Source organism: Colius striatus, chromosome 4 (genome assembly GCF_028858725.1).
Source record: "Colius striatus isolate bColStr4 chromosome 4, bColStr4.1.hap1, whole genome shotgun sequence".
Taxonomy (NCBI): Eukaryota; Metazoa; Chordata; class Aves; order Coliiformes; family Coliidae; genus Colius; species Colius striatus.
Genome location: NC_084762.1, coordinates 5,260,952 through 5,281,611, shown reverse-complemented (window position 1 = coordinate 5,281,611; position 20,660 = coordinate 5,260,952). Strand labels below are relative to the sequence as shown.

General features: G+C 43.8%; 1 protein-coding gene across 2 annotated transcripts in view; it reads right to left on the bottom strand.

The window, feature by feature from the left end:
* NUP153 (nucleoporin 153) overlaps positions 1-19,086 on the bottom strand; it is a 42,267-nt gene extending 23,181 nt beyond the window's left edge. For both annotated transcript variants that reach the window (XM_061994522.1, XM_061994523.1), the window contains exons 1-5: positions 18,973-19,086; positions 4,140-4,353; positions 1,656-1,904; positions 257-396; positions 46-174 (exon numbers count right to left, since the gene is read on the bottom strand). In XM_061994522.1, the coding sequence (XP_061850506.1) occupies positions 46-174; positions 257-396; positions 1,656-1,904; positions 4,140-4,353; positions 18,973-19,083 (843 nt within the window). In that variant the 5' untranslated portion in view covers positions 19,084-19,086. The remainder of the gene's footprint in view (positions 1-45; positions 175-256; positions 397-1,655; positions 1,905-4,139; positions 4,354-18,972) is intronic.
* Between the last annotated feature and the right edge of the window lie 1,574 nt (positions 19,087-20,660).

Genomic DNA, 20,660 nt, shown 5'->3' with positions numbered 1-20,660 from the left:
ACTGCAATTACATTTTGCCCTCTCATTGCACTACTGTTCTCACACCTGATAAGGAGCAATTCGTGCTTTTGTCTCCCTCGTTGCTGCAGCTGCACCACCATAAGTGGTCTTTCCAGGGTAAAACGGAGAATCCCCAAGTCGGCTTGTCTTAAAGACAGAAGTATTTCCAAGGGACTGCAGAAAGGTATTATGACAAGTGGTTAGGGAAACAGCTAGGCATTCCAATCGATTCAAATGAAGGCTGTGTGGTACTTACAGGAGAGGGAGATCCAAAAGCAGATAAATTGAAGGCAGGTTTTTTAGAGCTAGTTGCAGGATGCTGGGAGAGTGAATGAGATCTTTCAGCCTCTGTGGACCAGAGCAGTGGTGCTGAAGTATTTTTTGAAACGGTGATATCTGTCAAAACGACACGTGTTGTATGTAAATGCTTTGTGTACACAGAGAGCTTTAATATTAAACATCACACTTGTTCTTTAATCCACAGTTCTTTAACAGAAAAATAAGTCTTACAGAGTGACAAAGTCCTCAAGTACTCATTTCTCCAGCACTCTAACCTTCAGATTTCTTCAATCAGATCGATTTCACATATGGTATGAAAACCAAGTATCAACTCAGAACCTGAAATCTGTTCAGAGAACTACAAATACGTTCCCTTTCAGTAATGTTTCAAAAGCATGCCCAATAAGTTAATAGCATGCTTCCAACTCACAGCAATTTTATTGTTACTTCTTTCACGATAAAATAAAAAGGAATTGCATCCACACCAGTGCATCTACACTGGTATTAGGTTGTTTTTATGTTGGTAAAGGGCTAGAGGCCAGCATAGGTAAGGATGATACAGGTTTCAAATCTGAAAAGTTCCCCGAAGGCTGAACCAACCATTTTCCATGTATGTTTTATGGAGACACACCAGAGAGCTTTAGGAAACTCAGGTTACGTTGCTAAACCCTGGCACCATCGGCTCTGAATTGTAAAAATATGTTTTCCAGAGGGCTTGCTGAGCGTGCCTCAATACCTGTTTATATAGGGGTCTAGAAAAAGCTGCAAACCTGCTGTTTGCCCTTTCTCAGTGAGATCACCTAGGTCCCCATCTATATCAGCACAACCTTTATTTGGGTGCACATTCCTTATCGAATTCAGCAAAGATATGGCAATATTGACAGCTGAGGCTTTCTACCTAGAAAGGCAAAAAAAGCAGCCCAAAACTTGTTCAGTCAGAATAGTTCCTTTATGACTCCTGGTGAAAACACAGGAAAACATTTTGTGTTTCTATTTGTGACCTGTATTTACTCCCATTTAACCAGTTGTCAGATATTCTGAGTCAGTCTTCCTTCTAGGCAATCAACCTGTCTGTCAAACAGGTTGGAAGTGGTCTTCAGTTCCTACTGTCTCAGTTTAAGAGTCACAGATAACCTATCTACAAGTGTGTTTATCAGAACCAATTCTTTGCAACATCAGGGTCTCATAAACATATTCCAAAGCATGATTAAAAAGGTGACAGGATTGTATATTTCTAAAGTACTAAAAAATCCATTTAATTCTAACATCCAAAGCTGACATTCACCTACTTTACTCACTGAAGTGATGTGGAATATTAAAGAATGTAAAGGAGTTCACGTTACTGGAAAAAATCAATTAGAGAACACGAAAGTTACCTTTATCAGATGCTCTAGAGGAGAAACCACTGGTTGTTGAGATGTTGTCATCATCATGCTGAGAGGTAGAATCTTTGATTTCTTTTACAAGAGACAGTCCAGGACTGCCAACGCCAAGGGAAGATGACGTAGAGGGCTGACAATGTGGTACTGCAGAATCCAGCATGCTACAGTTCAAATGGCTCCGATGAAGAGACGGCCTTGTTAACACATCGGAGAAGTTCAACGCAGATCTACTCGTGGATGGTTCTAAACACGACCGGGGAAACAATTAGCTGCCCTATAGACAAGCTCAAAGAAGACAAAACCTGTTTTCTTTCAACAGTCATGCTATTGCCAAGTTCTGGGCACAAAAATAGAGAAGCCAAATTTAACTTCTTCCTCACCTAGATAGGGTTTCATCTGATTACAACAGCCACGCTGCTCGCAACACCAAGTATTAACATTGCATTGAGAAGTGGTTAACGAGGAGGTTTTACAACACCAAATTCTAACCCTGTTCTCAAGTGCTCTAACGCTGGGTTTTTCACTAAATCAAACCTGTATAAATTCCCTCTCCTGCTGGTAATTCTTGCAAGAAGCTTTCAAAAATTTGAGATGTCATGGCAAGTTACAGACGACTCTGCAGTTTATATGATCTTGTAACAAAGATGATGTTATTGTGAATACATAACATGAAAATGTATTTGCAGGGATTGAGGTGTTTGTTTTGGTGTCAGCAACCACCCTCCCAAATTCTACTGTATCAAGCTACAGGCAAAACCTTCTCTCTTATCCATTAACTTTTGAGATTCTGGCACATTGGATAAGGAAGCATCGTGGCCTCAGTCACAAGGTGGGCATTTTTTCCTCATGAACCAAAGACTCTGTAAACATATCCAGTGTTCTGAAAGAGGTGGTCTCACAGCTCCAACTTGGCACATGAACTGAACACATGAACTGAACACATTAACTGAATTAATGGACATCTTGCTTGATAGCCATGTAAATCTCTCCCAAGAATTCTGGTTATGAACACAATTCGGAGCCACTATCCTCTCGGTATTTGCACTGAAGCTTAAACTAGCTAGTTTAATCTTCATAACCACAGCAGTACTAGTAATTAGTTCTCCAAGACACTAACAGATTTTCAGGACTGTCTTGTTTGACACAAAGAATGTGTTATCAGGCTGAAGGCTGGCCAAGCAAAGGAATACAGGCTCTAGCACATGGGTTCCTAAGAGCTAAAGAAACAGGCTTTCTACAGTTGTAACAGTGATAATTTTAAAAAGCTTATTATTAACTCTAGGAAGAAACACTGGTCTACAACATCCACACACTGCAATACAAGCTATTAAAGGTTCTAGGGTGTCCATCTGCTCCTCATTTCTTCCAGCTAGAGAGTTTGCTGTGCAGCTGTTCTTACTGAAAGGTCCATTCACAGTTTTTCAGGAAAGCAAACACATGTTCCTCATTCATTAAGACTTTCTCTATTCCTTTATCCAAACTTACTCTCAAGCTACAGCTACACAGAAAGCAATAAAGCTCCTTATTTACAATTAGATTACATTAGTGACAAAGGTATTTCCTCATTTTTTTCATTGTCAACAACAGAAGCAACTGACTTTCTGCACAGCGGTTACATACATGTCCTCAGACAAAACCTCCTAGTCAAAATTCAGGTCCACAAAACCATTAATCTAACAGAAACTCAAATGAGAGCATAGGCAAATTGACAGAAAACTACAGAAACAATGACAAGCACCAAATTCAAACTATGATTTCATACTTTTATATGGTAAAGGGGGGGCAAACTTCTTTTCCAAGGATCCAAATAGGTTTTTCAAAGCCCCCACGCTGGCCACACACACATACCTTCATGTTACCAAGTATTTCAAAAAGAATAATATCATGAACCAAGTTGCTATGTTCTCCATTCAACTATCATGAAAATTTACTAGATTGATTGAAGAAGCACAAAGGCAGGGGGAGGTGGGGCCTGGGGAATCAGGACAGGAGAAGGAATTTTCCTCTGGCACTCTGCTCTTTTGTTTGGAAGACAATAAAACAAATTAATGATTCTATTACCTTAGGCAATTAGATAAGGCTTTCATTCCAGACCTTTTAAATAGCAAATGTAACCCAGCACACTTGCAAATGAATGTTATCAATATTTTGCACCTGGCTAATTGACTACCTGATGTTAACTGATGACTTTCAAGAGCTGTGTAAGACAACCTCCAGTATTTTTGGCAATTAGGTTTACAGTTACAGAGAGTTGCACAAACAATTGCTGGGTTTGTTTGGCTTGGGATTTGGGGGGTTTTTGGGGTGTTTTGGTTTTGTTTTGCATGGGGGAGTTTTTTGGCATTTGTTTTTTGGGGTTTTTTTTTTTGTCAATTCTGCCAAAATGTTCCTTCCAGCTTCCCTTAGAAATTCAGATTGAGAAGTAGAAATCTGTGAGTAAATACAGATGGCCAGAATGCTAAATGATTTTTCACATACCTTCTAAATTAATTCTTGCTGATTCAGGCGTGACTCTCCCATCAATCACTATAGTGTCTTCATTTGCATAATCATGGTGATAGTTGACTGGATTCTCTTCCTGGTTTGTGGATTCATTTGTATCTACACATTCATCTTCGCTTTTATTGAAATACTTCTGTAACCATCCTGGTACAATGTTTTTCACTGATTCTGTCACTCTGCTAATGATTCCCTGCAAGAAAGAAACGTTTGTTAATTACAGAAACTGACAACAGCATACTCTGGGGTGCAATCATCCACAGATCTTGAAGGCAAACATAATAGAGCAAATATTCCGGACAAGTATAAGACAGAGTGGGGTGATCCTCGACATGGGATCTCTATACTTCTGGAACACGTGTGACAAATATCGTCTAGCATTGATTTACTACCAGCCTATCAGTTTGTGCACTCCTCGGTGACTTTGGTCATGTTCACAATTCTGAAATTTCAGCCTAAGCTCACCAGAGGCTTGTCCAGTCACAAAGTCACCAGGAAATTCTATTTCTAAATACCTCCTGATGTATGTACTTTTTTTTAGGGCCTCCTCCTCTTAATGCCTTCTCTTGAAACAATATCAAAATGAGAAGCTCAGCAACCACCTACAGTGATAGTGATGACCACAAACGCTGCTAAAATCAGTGAACTTCAACATTTCTCATTTCTCTAAATGCTGAATGCCTGCAGTAACAATATGTATTAAAAAAATAGTGTTATGCTGTGAAAAGTCAGGGTGTCCTGAAAGAAATCCTTAAATAGATCCATTTTGATCAAATTTCATGCCATGGTACTTGGAAGTTTTGGATCTCCAACCTTTAACATTCTGTAATTACTGGACACACACAAGCTACTTCCATTTTGACATTCACCCATTATTTTCAACGCTTCATTCTAGACTGAAGAAATACTTATTTGCCATTTTGTTTTATGCAGTCACTTGTTCCCCTCCATGCCCTCAAAATTTCAACACACCTTCCTGTCAAATCTCAACCCTGAGCAGCAGATTGCTTGTGGCATGGAGCTCCCTTCCTCTCACACTGAGTGCAACCACGGAACCAGCTGCTAAACTCTGCAAGCTGTATGTGAATGTGAAAGCTAACTCTGCAATGTCAACACTTCAGCAACTGAAGAGTCACAAGAGTTTAACAGATTTTTGTTCAAGTCTATCATCAGTTGCTAACTGGGACCAAAGGCTCTGACAAGGTACATTGATAGCTTTCCAGGTTTAGGCAACAAAACTTTCAAGTCAACGCTATTATTCAGGTGTAAAAACCTGAGAATACTCTTTGAACATCTAATAGCTACAGACTAATAAACAATTCTGAAACAAGAACTCTGCTGTATACAACTTTCTGAAAAACTTTAGCACACAAAGAAGCTCAAATCGCTTGAGTCTTTCATACACAATCACACAAACATCAACTTAGAGGAGTTATAAACAAATTAGACACCTTTGAATCTGGAGTTAGAGAGGGTGGGGAAAGAGGAGGAAGTTAGAAAACAAAAAGCTTTTTCACAGGAATAAAGTTGTCTTAATTTACAATTTGACATTTTTCATAATGATCTGTAATTTAATCTTGTACTTGCACAAAGACAGAATAAATATCCAGAGATCGTTTAAACCAGCCAGAAAATGGTGTAATAAACACATCCATCACAATTACCACAGCAAGATACACACAACTATGCCATGCTCAGGATGTTACTGCTCTTCTACATAAATGCTAAGCCTCAGCTTTCCAATAAAACCTGCTACCTCCATGGATCACCAGAGTTCCCAAACAGTTCAGTGCATGGTATCAGCAAAGAAGCAGATTCCACTCTGTTCCCAGCCTCTCATTTCCACCCTTCCCTGTCACACATCGTCCCGCTTTTTTGGGGTGAGTATTTTATATGAACAGTAGTGTATTGGGAATTCACAGGAGTTCAAGTCAGCCAAAATGAGCAAATGGTCAGCACACAAACTGCATCCAAGGCAATGTTCCTTCTGAAAAAGCTAAGGGCTACTGCACACAGTATTGCTAGAAAGTTTCTCCATCACAGACTACACGTTGTTGGCCGTAAAATAGGCCTGTATGATTCCCCTGGTGATTCTCCCAGGACTGAAAGTCACCTGAGACTCAAGATGGAAGAAGGGGTAGGCATCCAGAAGAGTAAACACTCAATCATTAGTAACCCAAATGAGTAACTGGAGAATCCAGCTAGACTAATAATTAACCAAGATGACATTTTGGCATCTATAGCTAAAACCGGGTTGTTTTGACCCTTTCTTGCAAATGGCAGCCTTACTAGCATTCTCCACACCATCAGCTGGGAAACAGAGGGTAACTTCCCAAAGCAATCCAGGAACTGGAACTGGCTCAGTGCAGCCATAACGTAGCAAGCACTAATAGCCTGCTCCATCTGGCTTAGGCAAAGCAGAAGAGAAGCAGCATAGTTTTATGCTCCAGGATGCTGCTGGCTTAGTGACAAAGCAAGGAACGGCAAAATACATGGAAACGTACCTCCATTTTCTGTCTGCAGAATGAAAATACTTATTGAGGGCACCGTGAAAGAACTATGCAGGCATCATGAATGAGCCAGCATCAAACACAGATCTTGCTCAAACAGCCACCTCCTTCCTAAAAGCAAGCCACAAACCCCATGTATGCTCATCCACAAAGGGCCAAAAAAATCGAACCACTTAAAATTTCCTGATGGCATCTCCTACCTGTCCATCAGAGCTGGAAAACAATCAATAAAGCACCATGGCTGGACTTCTGGCTGAGTCAGGCAGTTAAGGTACCACTGACCAGCTACATTTTTAAACATGCACACTCCGTGTTCTTGCCAGGATCTCTCAGCAAAGTGTCATGCCTTACCTTGCCTTTAAAGCCAGCGTTTTCATCTCACCCTAACTCTTAAGCTGTTCTTCAGCTTCTCAGCACATGTGTTAGAACACCATTTCCTTCCCCCTGCACGTGTAACACAAGCTTGCCCTGGCAGCAGCAGAGCACTCTCCCTCCAGAAGGCTGACAAGGATACCGCGCATTTCATTGATGCAAACAGATCTTGAGAGGTAAAATACAAAGGACGCGGCACATGACGACTATTAACAGGCTTATTCCTCCAGCAAAACCCGAGCTGACTGCTCAGATCCCAAGCTCCTCGTGCCACAATTATGTACCAGTGGCTTCCTCAACACCTTAATTCACTACAGCTACGTCAAACACTCTACTGCACAAAAACTTGTTCCCAACCCGAGGCTGGGAGCTGAGGAAGTAGCGCTTGGCACTCAGCTTTAATGCTCCTAAGTCCTCACTTCCACAGGTCACAGAAGCATCAGAATTAATACCTTGACAGGACAGAAGATGCCACTGGGCAAGCCTGACTGCATGTAGCAGCTCTTTAGTCGGTGCATGTGTTTTATTCCATCACTGACTGATTTCATCAGTTTGAGAGTTGCTGTCAGTACCAACAGTTGTCTGCTCATCTTAAGTGCATTTGTATTTTATTCTCATCCTAAACTATCATCAGGAAAGCAGCACAAAGCAAAACAAAAATCCACTAAAAAGATCCAGTAGTTCAGGAATAGAAATTTACAACAGTTTTTTTAATTCTATGCATCATCCCAAGTGTCTGCAGCTCTGCTATATATATTTAACTGTATGTACACAAACACCACAGCAACAGTATCTAGAGTCACAGTTACTCAAGATGTATTGCCTTGAGATGCAACCCTAAGTAAAAGATAGGGATAGGGACCTTATTTCCACTTCACTGTATGCACACCTCTGAAAAGCATCAAGTTTTTACCTTCAGGTCTCTCTGAGATTTCTTTCTTTCCTATTTCAAACTCCAAGTTATTTAAACATATGAAACAGTAAGTCCTCAGAAAGAAAATCTGCCTCTAATGGTGAAGTTCACTGAGACAGAGTAGACCAATCTAACTGCTTCTAACCATAAAAGAGGAATTTTCATGCTCTCTCCACCCCCCCCAATTACCTCATGCCAGTTCTGGCTCATAGCAGGCTACTCTCCATACTAGCTGAATTCATTAATCAGGCAAAAAATACATGTTTCTCTGCTGGACTAATGAGTTCAACTGGCTCAGTACACCAGAACTGGCACAAGAGAGAGCAAGATTGGGCAGCCAGGGTGGGAGGAAGAAACAAAACTTCTCCCTTCTTTTAATCATCCTGTGTCCAACTTGCCATTAAGAAGACTGCCCCTCTCTCCTCTCCAACTCAGCCTTCACTTGTGCTGCTGCTGCTAACATATATATACAGTCAAACAACAAACTGGATCAGATCTCTATGAAATAGACCAAGGCAAATATTGGTCTATAGACTGTGATGGTGAGGACTGTCCCTCAGGGGCATCAGGTCTCTGGACCAGCTGATGCAAAAGCAGGAATAGAAATGGAAACACAACATGATTGTCTCTTGCAGCAGCAGCAGACTTAGACCGGCTTAGACTAACTCTGCTTTTGCTATTTAGGGAGTGGTTTCAATCTGGATGTAAGACAGCAGAATTTGATATTTCATTTAGGACAAAAAAAAAAACCACCCAAACAAAACAATAAAACTTATGACTTAATATGAACAACATGTCACAGGAATGCCATTAATTATATAACATTTGAAAAACAGCAGCTTTATTTAAGGCAAGTGGACTAGTTAGGATTTCTTTCTAAAAAATCACAAAGAAGGGATTATGATACCACATGCCAGTGTATTTCTTCCTTATTGCTTGAAGTAAGTCTTATTTTCCTTAGTCTAGTTAGCTTTGGAATAAACATCGCAGGGAAATTACGTCTTGGCACTGCCTGCACATCTGTAGTCACCATTATCGCTTCCACCCAAGTGCAAAATGCCAGTGCATGCCGTGATAGATACACTGGTGTCTAATCCACTAGGTTAAATCCTTCTGATGCTGAATGCTTTTATCTCAGGTTCTGCCCACACCTTTAGTTGACATGGTGACAATATGGCAAAAGAGGTCACAGCACCTTTGTTACCTTCTCGTGGGATGCACTACATTAGGGTTATGCTTTGACACAGAAATTTATCAGCATCAAAACTAAAAACTGTCATCTTAACCAGTCTAACTTCCATTAGAACTTTACAAGCAGTTTTAAAGGAGTTTTTTCTTAATCTAAGAAAGGACTCAAGTACAGTTAAGATCTATTATACTGAAAGACTGCTGCATTCACAGCATGCCTTCAGCTAACTTCCATAGAATGTACTAAAGTATGTATGTAGAATCACATTAATTAAATGCTGCCCAGACTATTTCTCTCTTCATGTAAGGGAATCCTACCATTTAAATGGATTAGTTTTACTTAACAAGTACAATAACTAAAAAATCATGGCACTCGGATAACCAACTCTGACATAAGCACAGAGAGGAAAAGTTTAAGTTTTCAAAACTAAAATGATTCTGCGATATGTCCCATAGCACTAGATGGACTTTACAAGGCCACTAGTACAAGTTATCAGATTTAGCAATGTATGACATCATACATTTAGCATTTAGGATGTAAATGCATAGTTTAGGTATAAAACTGTCTATCTTATTTACAGGTGTTCTCTGTACAGCAAGATCCAATTAATTACAGTATTTCAACACCCTCAAAGCTAACTGATAATACAAATGGTAAACTCTTCACCTTTCCTGCATCTGTGGCAAACAAGATGTTTATGCATACAAAGGCTTTCAACTTATCATACCCCCATACTACCAACTTGATACCTCCTATATAATATACTAGATCACTGCAAGGAACTAAAACATTTTCAGTGCCACTTTGCCTAAAAGCACTTGTGAACAAACAATAGTATCCCAGACTAATCTATGACACATAGTAGTGAGGAAAAACATAAGCAAGGACCAGTTAAAACCTCACAACTCATCTAAACCAACAGAATCTGCAATTGCTTTAAATAGGACACACTGAACGCTGCTGCATATGGTTCATGACTGGATTTTCACATCTAAAAATTGGTGCTTAAGAGAAACTAAAATGCTGACCCTCAGGCACAGCTGCTTTAGCTGCAGCCAGCAGCGGCTGTTCTTATATCCTTTGACATTTTAAGGTAATACCCTGAAACTGTAAAGCTAAGGATGAAGCTGGAACACAAAAAGTTCCACTTAAACATAAGAAAAAACCATTTCACTGTTCAGGTGAAGGAGCCCTGGCACAGGCTGCCCAGAGGGGTTGTGCAGTCTCCTTCCTTGGAGGTCTTCAAGACCCACCTGGACATGTTCCTATGCGACCTGACCTAGGTGACCCTGCTTCTGCAGGGGGGTTGGACTAGATGATCTCTAAAGGTCCATTCCAACCCCTACCATTCTATGATTCTATGATTCTAAGGTAGGTTCACCTCTGCTGCAGGGCAGTAATTTTCAGTCTCAAAGAGCAGCAGTGTCTCTGGCCAGATTTTCTCATCACAGCTCAACTGACAGAAGCAAGAGCATCTCACAAATATAAAACTAGTACCTCCTAACATTGTTCTCTTACCAGTGAGATGATTGAAGGCAATGGCATCTACAAATCTTGTGTATATATTAAAACTCTGTGAAGTAAGTTCAATAGCAAATACTAAGGGCTGACATTAAAACAGGTACATTGTTATAGCTGAATTTAACACATATCCAGTTGCAGCACAGTAATTCCCTAATACAGCTACATTTACATCAGTTTAAATCTTGTTTACATCTGATCAGTTCCAGATGACTTAAAAAGACAAATGTACCTATATTACAGGCTTGCACATAGTTTCTGCCTCCCCCAGACTCAAAGAAAATGCCAGTTGAATGGTTTAACCCTTGGCTTGGTTTAGTTTAATTCTGGAGGTTACCAGGCCCTGAGCTCTAATAGGCGAAGGAGTCACAAGACTCACCTGCTTCAGAAAAGACTCTGATTCAAAATACCATCATAACTAGAAGCAGTGTCAGCCATCTCTCCAGGACACAAAAATAAACAACCTCAGCAAGGAGAAAGAAAAATTTCTACCAGCACAGCTATTTGCAAAGCTAGCACATGTGCTGAGACTGTGGCTGTAAGGCCTCAGTGCACGTTGGTGTCCGTGTGCTGCACACACATTTTTTGTTTGATTAATGGAAAGATGAACTTCTGCTTACTTCAAAAAGCGCGGCAGTCACAACCAAGCCAAACACACACAAAGGCACTGTAATTAAAAGCAACATGCAATTATGAGATTATGAGTTATAGAAGTCCTAAGGAAACTCCCCACTCAGAAATATTAGTACTGCTGCCACAATACGAAAGCTTCACTGCTGTTGCATTTCCTAGACAAAGAAAAGGAAAAAAAGACATTTAAAGGGTTTTTTTTTTTTGGTCAGAAGAAGGGGAATGTATTTGTAAACCCCTCAACAAAAACAAGGAAAAGCAAATCTCACAGCTACAAGGAGATCTTTTAATTAGTAAGCATTTTTAACAGTAATCTAGAATACCACAATGACAAATACTGCATCAGCAAGTTGCAAAACTACTTATGCTTCAGGCAAAGTCAAACAAGCTAGTTCATACTTGCCTTGATTCAATTTTAAGATGGTCCAACTGACTTGGTTTAAAGGGGTTTCTAGAGTACTGACAAGGTTGAGGGCATAACAATCTCCCACTAGAAGGGATGACAGGTAGCTGGAACAACACTACCTTCAAGTGGCTCAAAGGATAGCAAAATTAACATCTCTTTGGTTTAAAAGGTGCATTTAACTGGACCTTCCATTAGTCTGTTATGACAGGCCCATAGCATTTAGGTGCAAGGAGAAGGCAAGTCAAGACTTTTAAGTAGCACTGAAATGTGGAATACAGAGGTAAGAAGGGAAGTCACCTGGCACAAGAGATCTGTACACGGGAAGACAAGAAATGTGTCCGAATTCAGGGCAGTTGTTCATGAAATTACATAGATAAATAATTTAATACCCTAACAAGTAATTAAAAATTCTGCCTAATGGCTAGAATTCTTCATCAGAAAAACATTATAGCCACTTAATAACTCTATAAAAAGCAGAGGAGAGTTTTCATTCCATAGTCTCAGCAGCACATATCAAGAATCATCTGCTGAAGAACGTCTCCTCCCTCTTCTCTGATGACTCTATAAAAACCACTATCCAACCTCCCGTAAACGTACAATAGCTGCGCAAACACTGGATTGCTTACAGAAAATGTTTAAAAGCAAAAAGAAAAACCCAGTGTATTTTGCAGTTTAACAGCACAAAATATGGAAAAGGCTATCTCGTGACCTACCATTAAATAAACAAAAGACTCTTCTTTAAAAATGGTCTGGAAAATGGTAATCCTAGAGAAAAGCCTCTTACCTATTCTCTTCTTGCAATTTACATCTCACAACAGTGAGATGGAGGTATTATTTTTTCCCTTAAAAAGCACTATAGTCCTGAAAACTAAGAATTTAGAGGATGGACTAAGAAAAAGATTACCAAGCTAGAACAGTAACGTTAACATTTATGCTGAAATGACACATCTGTGCGTGCACAGAACTGTGCACCCCAGGTCACCTATTCCAACCTCCTGACTGGAAAAGGGCCAAGAACAGCAGGTCACCCACAGCTGTGTCTGCCTGGCTTTTGAGCACCTCCAGGGATGGAGATGTCTCTGAGCACTTCTTCCAATATGATGGTTATCCTCACAGTTAAAAGGTTTTTCCTAAGATTAAATTAAGAGTTTCCATTTTTGCAGTTGAGCCCATTTTTGCTGTGAACCTCCTAGAAGAGCCTTGCTACACCCTCTCTCTATACTCTCATTAGGTATATGGTCATCTTAAGCTGAATACACCCAGCTCTCAGCCACCTTGCCTCAGCTCCCTAATCATTTTGGTGGTTCTCAACTGGCAGCCCATTTCTGCTGAGATCCCTCAATGGCAATACTAGTCTTCATCAGACAACAGGACTTATGTTCCCTCAGGTTTGGTATTATTTGGGAACCTGTTGAGGATACATGCTGTTCCTTCATCCCAGGTGGTTAATAAAGACATATAATGGTATCACCCCAATATCAAACCAAGAGCCTCTGTTAGCCATCAGTTGCCACTCGAACTTCATACTGCTGGTCATAATCCTTTGAGGACAATAGTCCCACTAATTCTCCATCCACTTTCTGGTTCACCTGACAAGTCCAAGCAGAACCAATTGGACTACAGGGAGAACTTGGGAGACCATGCTGAAGGCCTTGCTAAAGTCCTAGCAAACATCTGTCCTCTTGTCCAGTGAGTCACTCATCCCACGGTGTTAGGAATCTATTACATGATGCCCACATCTGCACCAATCCAAAACAGTTCTGCTCCAACTTTTTTAGGTACACAAAAGAGATTTTGAACTCTACCCTCTTGCAGTCTGTAGTATCAGCAGCAGCTCAGTTCCTCCATGGCAGGGGAGCAAGAACCGGTTCTAATTACTGAGAGAAGGAATAAATAACTCAGAGGAAGTGATGTGCTGCCAGCAACCAAAGGCAATTTGCAGTGTCCCAGCTAACACAGTCAATTATTTCATGGGGTTTTTTTTTCTTCTCCTAAGACATCACTGACTAATATTGTTCTTTTTTCTTCTCCTAAGACATCACTGACTAATATTGTTCTTCTCCAAGGCTTTCATGACAACACTTTGAAAGACAAAACCCAACACGCTAATAAAATGCTATAGCCATCACTATCTACAATTTGTTGTACCAGTGACAGTACCGTTTAGCCTAACTGAGAGAAAACTGTCAATGCCTCAGTTCAAGAAGTTCCTCCCAACTGAGGGCACATTTTTGTTTATGGTAGCAGTTGAAAGTCAAGTGCCACATTTAAACATTTCCTTTGCTAAGGTTTTGATGGTACAGAGACAAAACCTCTGATGTTAACTAATAGCCCATTCTTTAAAACCAAATCTTGAAACCATAGAATCAATGGTAGGGTTGGAAGGGACCTCCAGAGATCATCTAGTCCAACTCCCCTGCAGAAGGTTCACCTAGATCGGGTTGCATAGGAACATCTATTCATTTTAGCTCCATGTGCTAACCTATTACTTAACCAAAACAGCTAGAGAAAGGCATACAAATACAACCACCTAAGCATGCTCCAAGTTACTGGTAGGAGTTAAACCGATACAATTATATCTGTGTAGGTCCCTATGGACATTCTTAATAAAGGTTTTTGTTTTTCACTAATAGTTTAAGGTTTCATGTTTGTGAAGTATTACCTGGTTTATATTACTCAATAGCATCCTCTAGGGAACTCATCAGCAAGAGAGTTTCAGAATTTCCTCCCAAAGTAAACACGGTGGTTTGTAAGATTCCTGCTGCATGCAGTCACTGCTCACCAAGAAAATCCCAGAACACATCAAACAACAGTTTACAATTGGCCTGCCTTCAAAAGAGTAGCAGGTGATAATGTCATTATTTAGGCATTGCTGCATGTAGTTTCACAAACCTAGAGCTGTTCAGTCTGGGAAGAATCTTACAGAATCATAGAATGGTAGGGGTTGGAAGGGATCTCTAAAGATCATCCAGTCTGACCGCTCTGCTAAAGCAGGTCCACCTAGATCAGGTCACACAGGAACGCATCTAGGCGGGTTTGAAAACCTCCTGAGAAGGAGCCTCCACACCCTCCCTGGGCAGTTTGGGCCAGGGCTCCCTCATCTCAACACCTAAGGAGTTTTTCCTTAAGTGGAACTTTTCGTGTTCCAGCTTTTGTCCATTAACCTAGTCCCGTCACTGGACACTACAGAAAAGAAAGCTGCCCCATCCCCTTGACACACAACTTTTAAATACTTGTAAGTACCAATGAGGTCCCCTCTCACTCTCCTCTTCTCCAGATTAAACAGCCCCAGGTCCTGCAGCCTTTCCTCAAAAAAGAAAGATGCTCCAGTCCCTTCATCATCTTAGTAGCCCTGTGCTGGCCTCTCTCCAGCAGTTTCCTGTTGAGCTTGGGAGCCCAGAACTGGACACAGGACTTCAGATGAGGCCTCACCAGGGCAGAGTAGAGAGGGAGGAGAACCTCCCTTGACCTGCTGGACACACTCTTCTTGATGCATCCCAGATACCACTGGCTTTCTTACACCATGTCTCAAGCAGCTTTGCAAAACTCACCAATCAGAGGAGCTTTCACAACCAGGACCTGTCAATGTGCCTTTCAGCAGCCTTCCGATTCCCTGCTTTCAACTACACCACCAGAAGATCAAGTAAAAGCATGCAGAAATTGATGCTGGTTTCATCAAGGAAAATATCTTTGGATTGCTTTCTTGTGTATCATTGTAGCACCTCCACATTGTAAATACACACTGGCACATACACAAGCAAGAAGAAACAAAAGCATTTCTCCCCACAAGAAGTTTCAGTCTATAAGTACTATCTCTGTCTAATAGCAAACAGTTTTAAGATGAAGCTTAACATAAACATATAGGTTTATGGGAAGGTTATATAGACTTTTCAGATGTTTTTTTCTCTTGTGCTTAATTCTGCTTGCATGAGTTTAAAAGTCCAGGTGAGTCAAAGTTCTCTGACACTTTTTCAGTGTCTTCTCCTAGATGGCACATTTAGCGTCTTTGAAATCTCTATGTTACCTGGATGAGACTAGCACTACTCCAGGCTAAACCAGCATGCACATACACATCCCAAGGCACAAAACGTACTATGGGAGAAGCTGTGTAATCAGTCAGCAATGTAAACGCTCACCCCAATAACAATCATTAACAATTGCACCCTGGCAATTCCAATCAGCAGCCTACCCAAATGACCAAAACAAACCGGCATTTAGGAGCACTGGGGTTACATCCAGAAGATGAAATCCTGATGTTGGACACAACAGCTCCCTCGCTTCTCGTGTGCTGAGCTCTCAAAGAAGATGAAACTTTAAGCCAAGCACCTTACGTGGTACCAAAGGAGCCTGGATATTTCTGCATGAGATGGCTGAGTAACAGGTAGAAATCAACACGTTCTGCACGGAGCTGTCAATGTTTAGCCATGAGGAAGGCACAGTCAATGGGAAGGGACCCCTCAATTCTGTTCCCAGAACACCCAAGATATTAAAAGGCTCCTTCTCTTTCTGAGACGAGACTCCCACCCAACAAGTCTTAATGGTGAGTCAGGCTGTACCATCTTTACTTAGCAGTGCAGCTACTTTTTGATTGTTGGTTTGTTTAAGAGCATAGCTGCTGACAGTGCACTTTTTATAAGGCAGGATGGCAGCTCAGAAGAGAAAACACAAAGGTCTAGTTCCTTCACTAGTGGGAGAGTCTGTACCCATATCTCTCATCTTCCAGGAGAACAGGCAAGCTCCAAGCCATGAGTCTTCTCTCGCAGGCAGCATCCATTCACCCCTCCTATTTGAGGCTGGTTTAAAAAAAGGCTCTAGATTTTAAAACCACACACACATAATAAAGCATGGCTCTGAAGTTTAATGATCAGGAACCCGGAAAGAAAGAGCGAGGAATACATGTAGGGCTTTGCATGTTTGCTCCAAGGAACACCTAACATAAACTAATTAACTTCTGAAATCAAGAACCAGAGTCTGCACGTCTCCAGTCTTAAGAGGGCAACATCTTCTTACACGTCTTCTTTCTCGCTCAGTGAATCACACATTCTTTTCTGGATAGTAACACAGCTTCAGCCAGAGGAACTGAAGGCAACACACAGCTTTGGCAACTGGGATATTCACCCAGAAACTGGAAGACATAGGTTGATCCCTCCAGGCAAAAAAGGAAACTGAAACAGGGCCTATCACATTCTGAACTAATGCTTTAGGTAACAGTCATTAAAAAGCAGCAGCACCTTCTCTTACAACTCTCTTCTAAAGCTGTCGCTGTTACTTTATAGAAGACTGACTCTGCAGCACATGTTGGGTATGATCTGAGAATTCTCACCTGACTGAACTCCCCAGGAGACTATGGCAAAATAAAAACATCCAGAAAGCACGAGCCAGGCATCGTGCTAATCATCTCTCATACGAGTGGAAAATAAATCAGGTATCTTAGGAACTTCAAAGCCATTTGCTATACTGCATCCAGTGCTTAGGCACCTTCGGGGCCTGATGACAAGAGACGGGGTTTTCAGGACCCTGGTTTTACCCACAAACATCTAGAACAGTTCTACTGAAGTGTTTCTAGGAGTCTACATATTGGCAACCAGTTAGGGAAGAGGGAAGTCAGAAAAAGAGGTATAACCTCAGGTCAAGATTGCACTGTGCACATTCATGGCTTCACAAACTCATTACTGAGAGACAATTAACATTAAACCACCGAATACTTCTGCAGACTGGCCATTATATCAAATATAGCAATTCATTCCGATTTGGGTTAGCTATTTACCCGCTGCTCATCTTTTTAGGTAATGCAAGTTAGCGAGCTGCATAGGGTTAAAAAGCTATCCACTGAAAAAATGCACACATCTGACTATCAGTTTGCCTATTTATTTAATCATTACCATTCCCCCCCCATATATTACTGTCAATTTGATCTGTGCATTTGATGTGCAGCATCCATTCCATGGACAGAATCCCAGAGATATCCCCAAGCACGTGTCTGCTCTGGCACATTGTTTAAGTAAACCTACTGGAAAAGGCACAGAGATAACAGACAATAGAAGAGTCAGAACCTCCCCCCCCCCCCCCCAATTATTTTTAAATCATGTGTAAGGTTTGTCACTTATCTCCATAGTACCAACACATGCAAGATTTCAACAGCATTCAGTCATTCACATAAGAGCTTTCAGCAAAAGCTCTGGAAGCGCAGTGATCCTTTGTATGAAGCATCACCACGCTTAGCTTTACAAGGACAACATCGCCAATCAGGACACTATGTAAAAGACACTGTAGAGCAACAACTCGTGCATAACACTCTCAGTTTTGCACATACCATTCACCGATTTAACATTGAAAAGGTTTTGGCCGACCACTCAACTTCACATTCATAAATACAGGTGGACAGCATCTCCAAAACCCTGTCTCTAGGCATCCTGAAATTCCTCGGGAAGGATTTCCGTTTCTCCCTGCTCCAGCCACTCTAAATGGATTTTTGTGTCACGATTAACAAACCATTTTTGTTACCCATCTACTCTGTCCTACAATAAAAAGGAGAAGAAACGCCTTACAAATTACATTTCGCTTGCACTGCATCAGCACATTTAGGCAAAGAGACTGAAGAAACTACCAGATGCAGACCTGAGGGTTCCGCAAGCAGCATCCGACACACACACACACACAATGGAAGGTGCCCTAACTACACGGCATTCTCAGAAACTCATCTGCAATTTAAAACTTGTCAAAGAAAAGAAGCATTAGAAGCGATGCACTTCAATCTGAAGAGCAACTACATCTGGCATCCCATCATCAATTTAGGCGGGGGGGGTACTCCTTCACAGACGGGGACACGCACAAGCACATTTTTTTTCTTCTAGATGTTCTCCCCGCGGTCGTTGAGGGATCGGACAGCCCGGAGACAAAACGCCCGCCCGGCGGAGGGGGAGCCAGCCCACCGCCGCCGCGGGAAGGAGCGCCTACTCCTCCCCTCTTCGCTCCCCGCGGGGCCACCTCCCCCGGCCCGGCGGGAGACAAAAGGGAGAACGAGGTGCCCCGCGGGCCGCGGCTGCCGGCGGAGCGGGAACGGGAGTGGGGCGAGCGCCCGGAAATCCCACAATCCCCGCGGCCCCGGCGGGAAACCCTCCCCCAGCCCCCGCCCCGGGCCGCTCCACAGGCGAGCCCCGGCCGCGCACCTCGCACGTGCGTGGCGAGCTGAGGGGGCGCGCGGCGCGGCGCCGGGGCCTTCCCGCCCGCCCGCCCGGGCTGACCCGCAGCCTCCCGCCGCCGCGCCTCACCTGCTTGCTCCTCGCGTAGGGAGGCTTCGCGGCGCCCAGGTGGTACCGCCGGGTCCGGATCTTGCCGCCGCCGATCCCGTCGCCGCCGCCGCCGCCGCCGCCCGAGGCCATGATGGGATGCGGCCCCTCTGCTGCCCCCTTCCCCCCCACCCCCCCACCGCTGCTCCGGCCCCGCCGCGCGCGCGCGCGCCGGGCCCGGCCCCCGCCGCCGCCTCCTGCGGCCGCGCTCCTCCGCTCCGCTCCGCTCCGCTCCGGCCCGGCCGCGCCGCCCGCCCTACGCTGTCACCGTCTCCGCGGGGGATGGGATGGGCCCGGCCCGGCCTCCTCCTCCCGCCACGCGCCGCGCGGCCTGGCGCGGGGGCTCCGCGGCCTGCCCCTCCCCGCCGCGCCCCCCCCCCCCCCAAACCCCAACCCTCCCCGGGCCCCGAGCCGCGCGCGCGCGCGCTCCCTGCTCGCGGGGCCGGTGCGTGGCGCGCGCTCCCCCCCCCCCCCTCTCACGCGTCCGTGTGCGCTCCCGCGCGCGCTCTCTGTCCGGCGCCGGCCGGCCTCGCGCCGCCCGCCTTGCCCGCTCGCGGCCGAGCCGCCGCACCCCTCCCCCCTCCGCCCGGCCAACCACACAGCGCCCGCCCCGGGCGGCCGCGCGTCACTGCGCCGCGCCGCCCGCGTCACGGCCTGCGCGCCCTCCCGGCGGCCCCCGCGCCCGCCGCCCGCACACACGCGCGGGGGCCGCCCCGCTAACCAGCGCGGCTGGGGCCGCGGCGGAGCCGTGCGGCGCGGTCAGGCCCCTGCGCCTCGCGGGCACGACTTCCCTGCCCTGAGCTGGTTTTCCTCCCCGCCAGGGAGCAGGCTGAGGGCAGCGCGGGGAAGGCGGCAGGAAAGCTGGGAAGCGGCGTTCCCGCGGGGTAAGCGAGAGCGGTGGCAGGCTGCCGGGTGACCGTGGAATCACAGAACGGGGCGGGTGGGAGACCTTTAGAGATCATCCAGTCCAACCCCCCTGCTAAGGCAGGGCCACCTACATCAGGTCACACAGGAACGGGTCCAGGCGGGTCTTGCAGACCGCCAAGGAAGGAGCCTCCACACCCTCCCTGGGCAGCCTGTGCCAGGGCTGCCTCACCTCACACTGAAACAGTTTTTCCTTATCTTTAAATAGAACTTTTTTTGTTCCAGCTTCTTTCACTACCCCTTGTCCTGCCATAGGATATAACAGAAAAAAGTGATGCCCCAAGCTCCTGCTGAGAAGCAAGTGAGAATAAAAGTGGCAATGCAGCTTTTTCTTCCTCAAAACAAAGAAAAGTGTATTTCTAATACCAACATAAAGGTTTAAAATGTCTTTGGGGATTTTTTATTCTATGAAAAGTAGAGAAAAATCTGTTGCTTATTTAGAGCTTTGTATCTGCCTTGGGAATGCTGGAGCAGAGCAGAAAAATCCCAACTAACTTCCTATGCAAATAAAAATGTTCAGCCTAAAAACTGACTGAGGTGTGGATATTTGAGAGTGAAAGAGCTGTAATGTAGTGTGTGCTCCTTCCACCAAAAAGAAAAGCCTTTGTTAGAGCACTGAAGGAGCATCTTAAACTCAGGAGGTTTTAGGGGAGGAACTCACAGCAGTACAGGTAATTCTGAAGGGCCAAAGACATGTGAACTAGCAGTAACTATCTTTCCAGCTCCACGTGACTCATTTTTCTTCA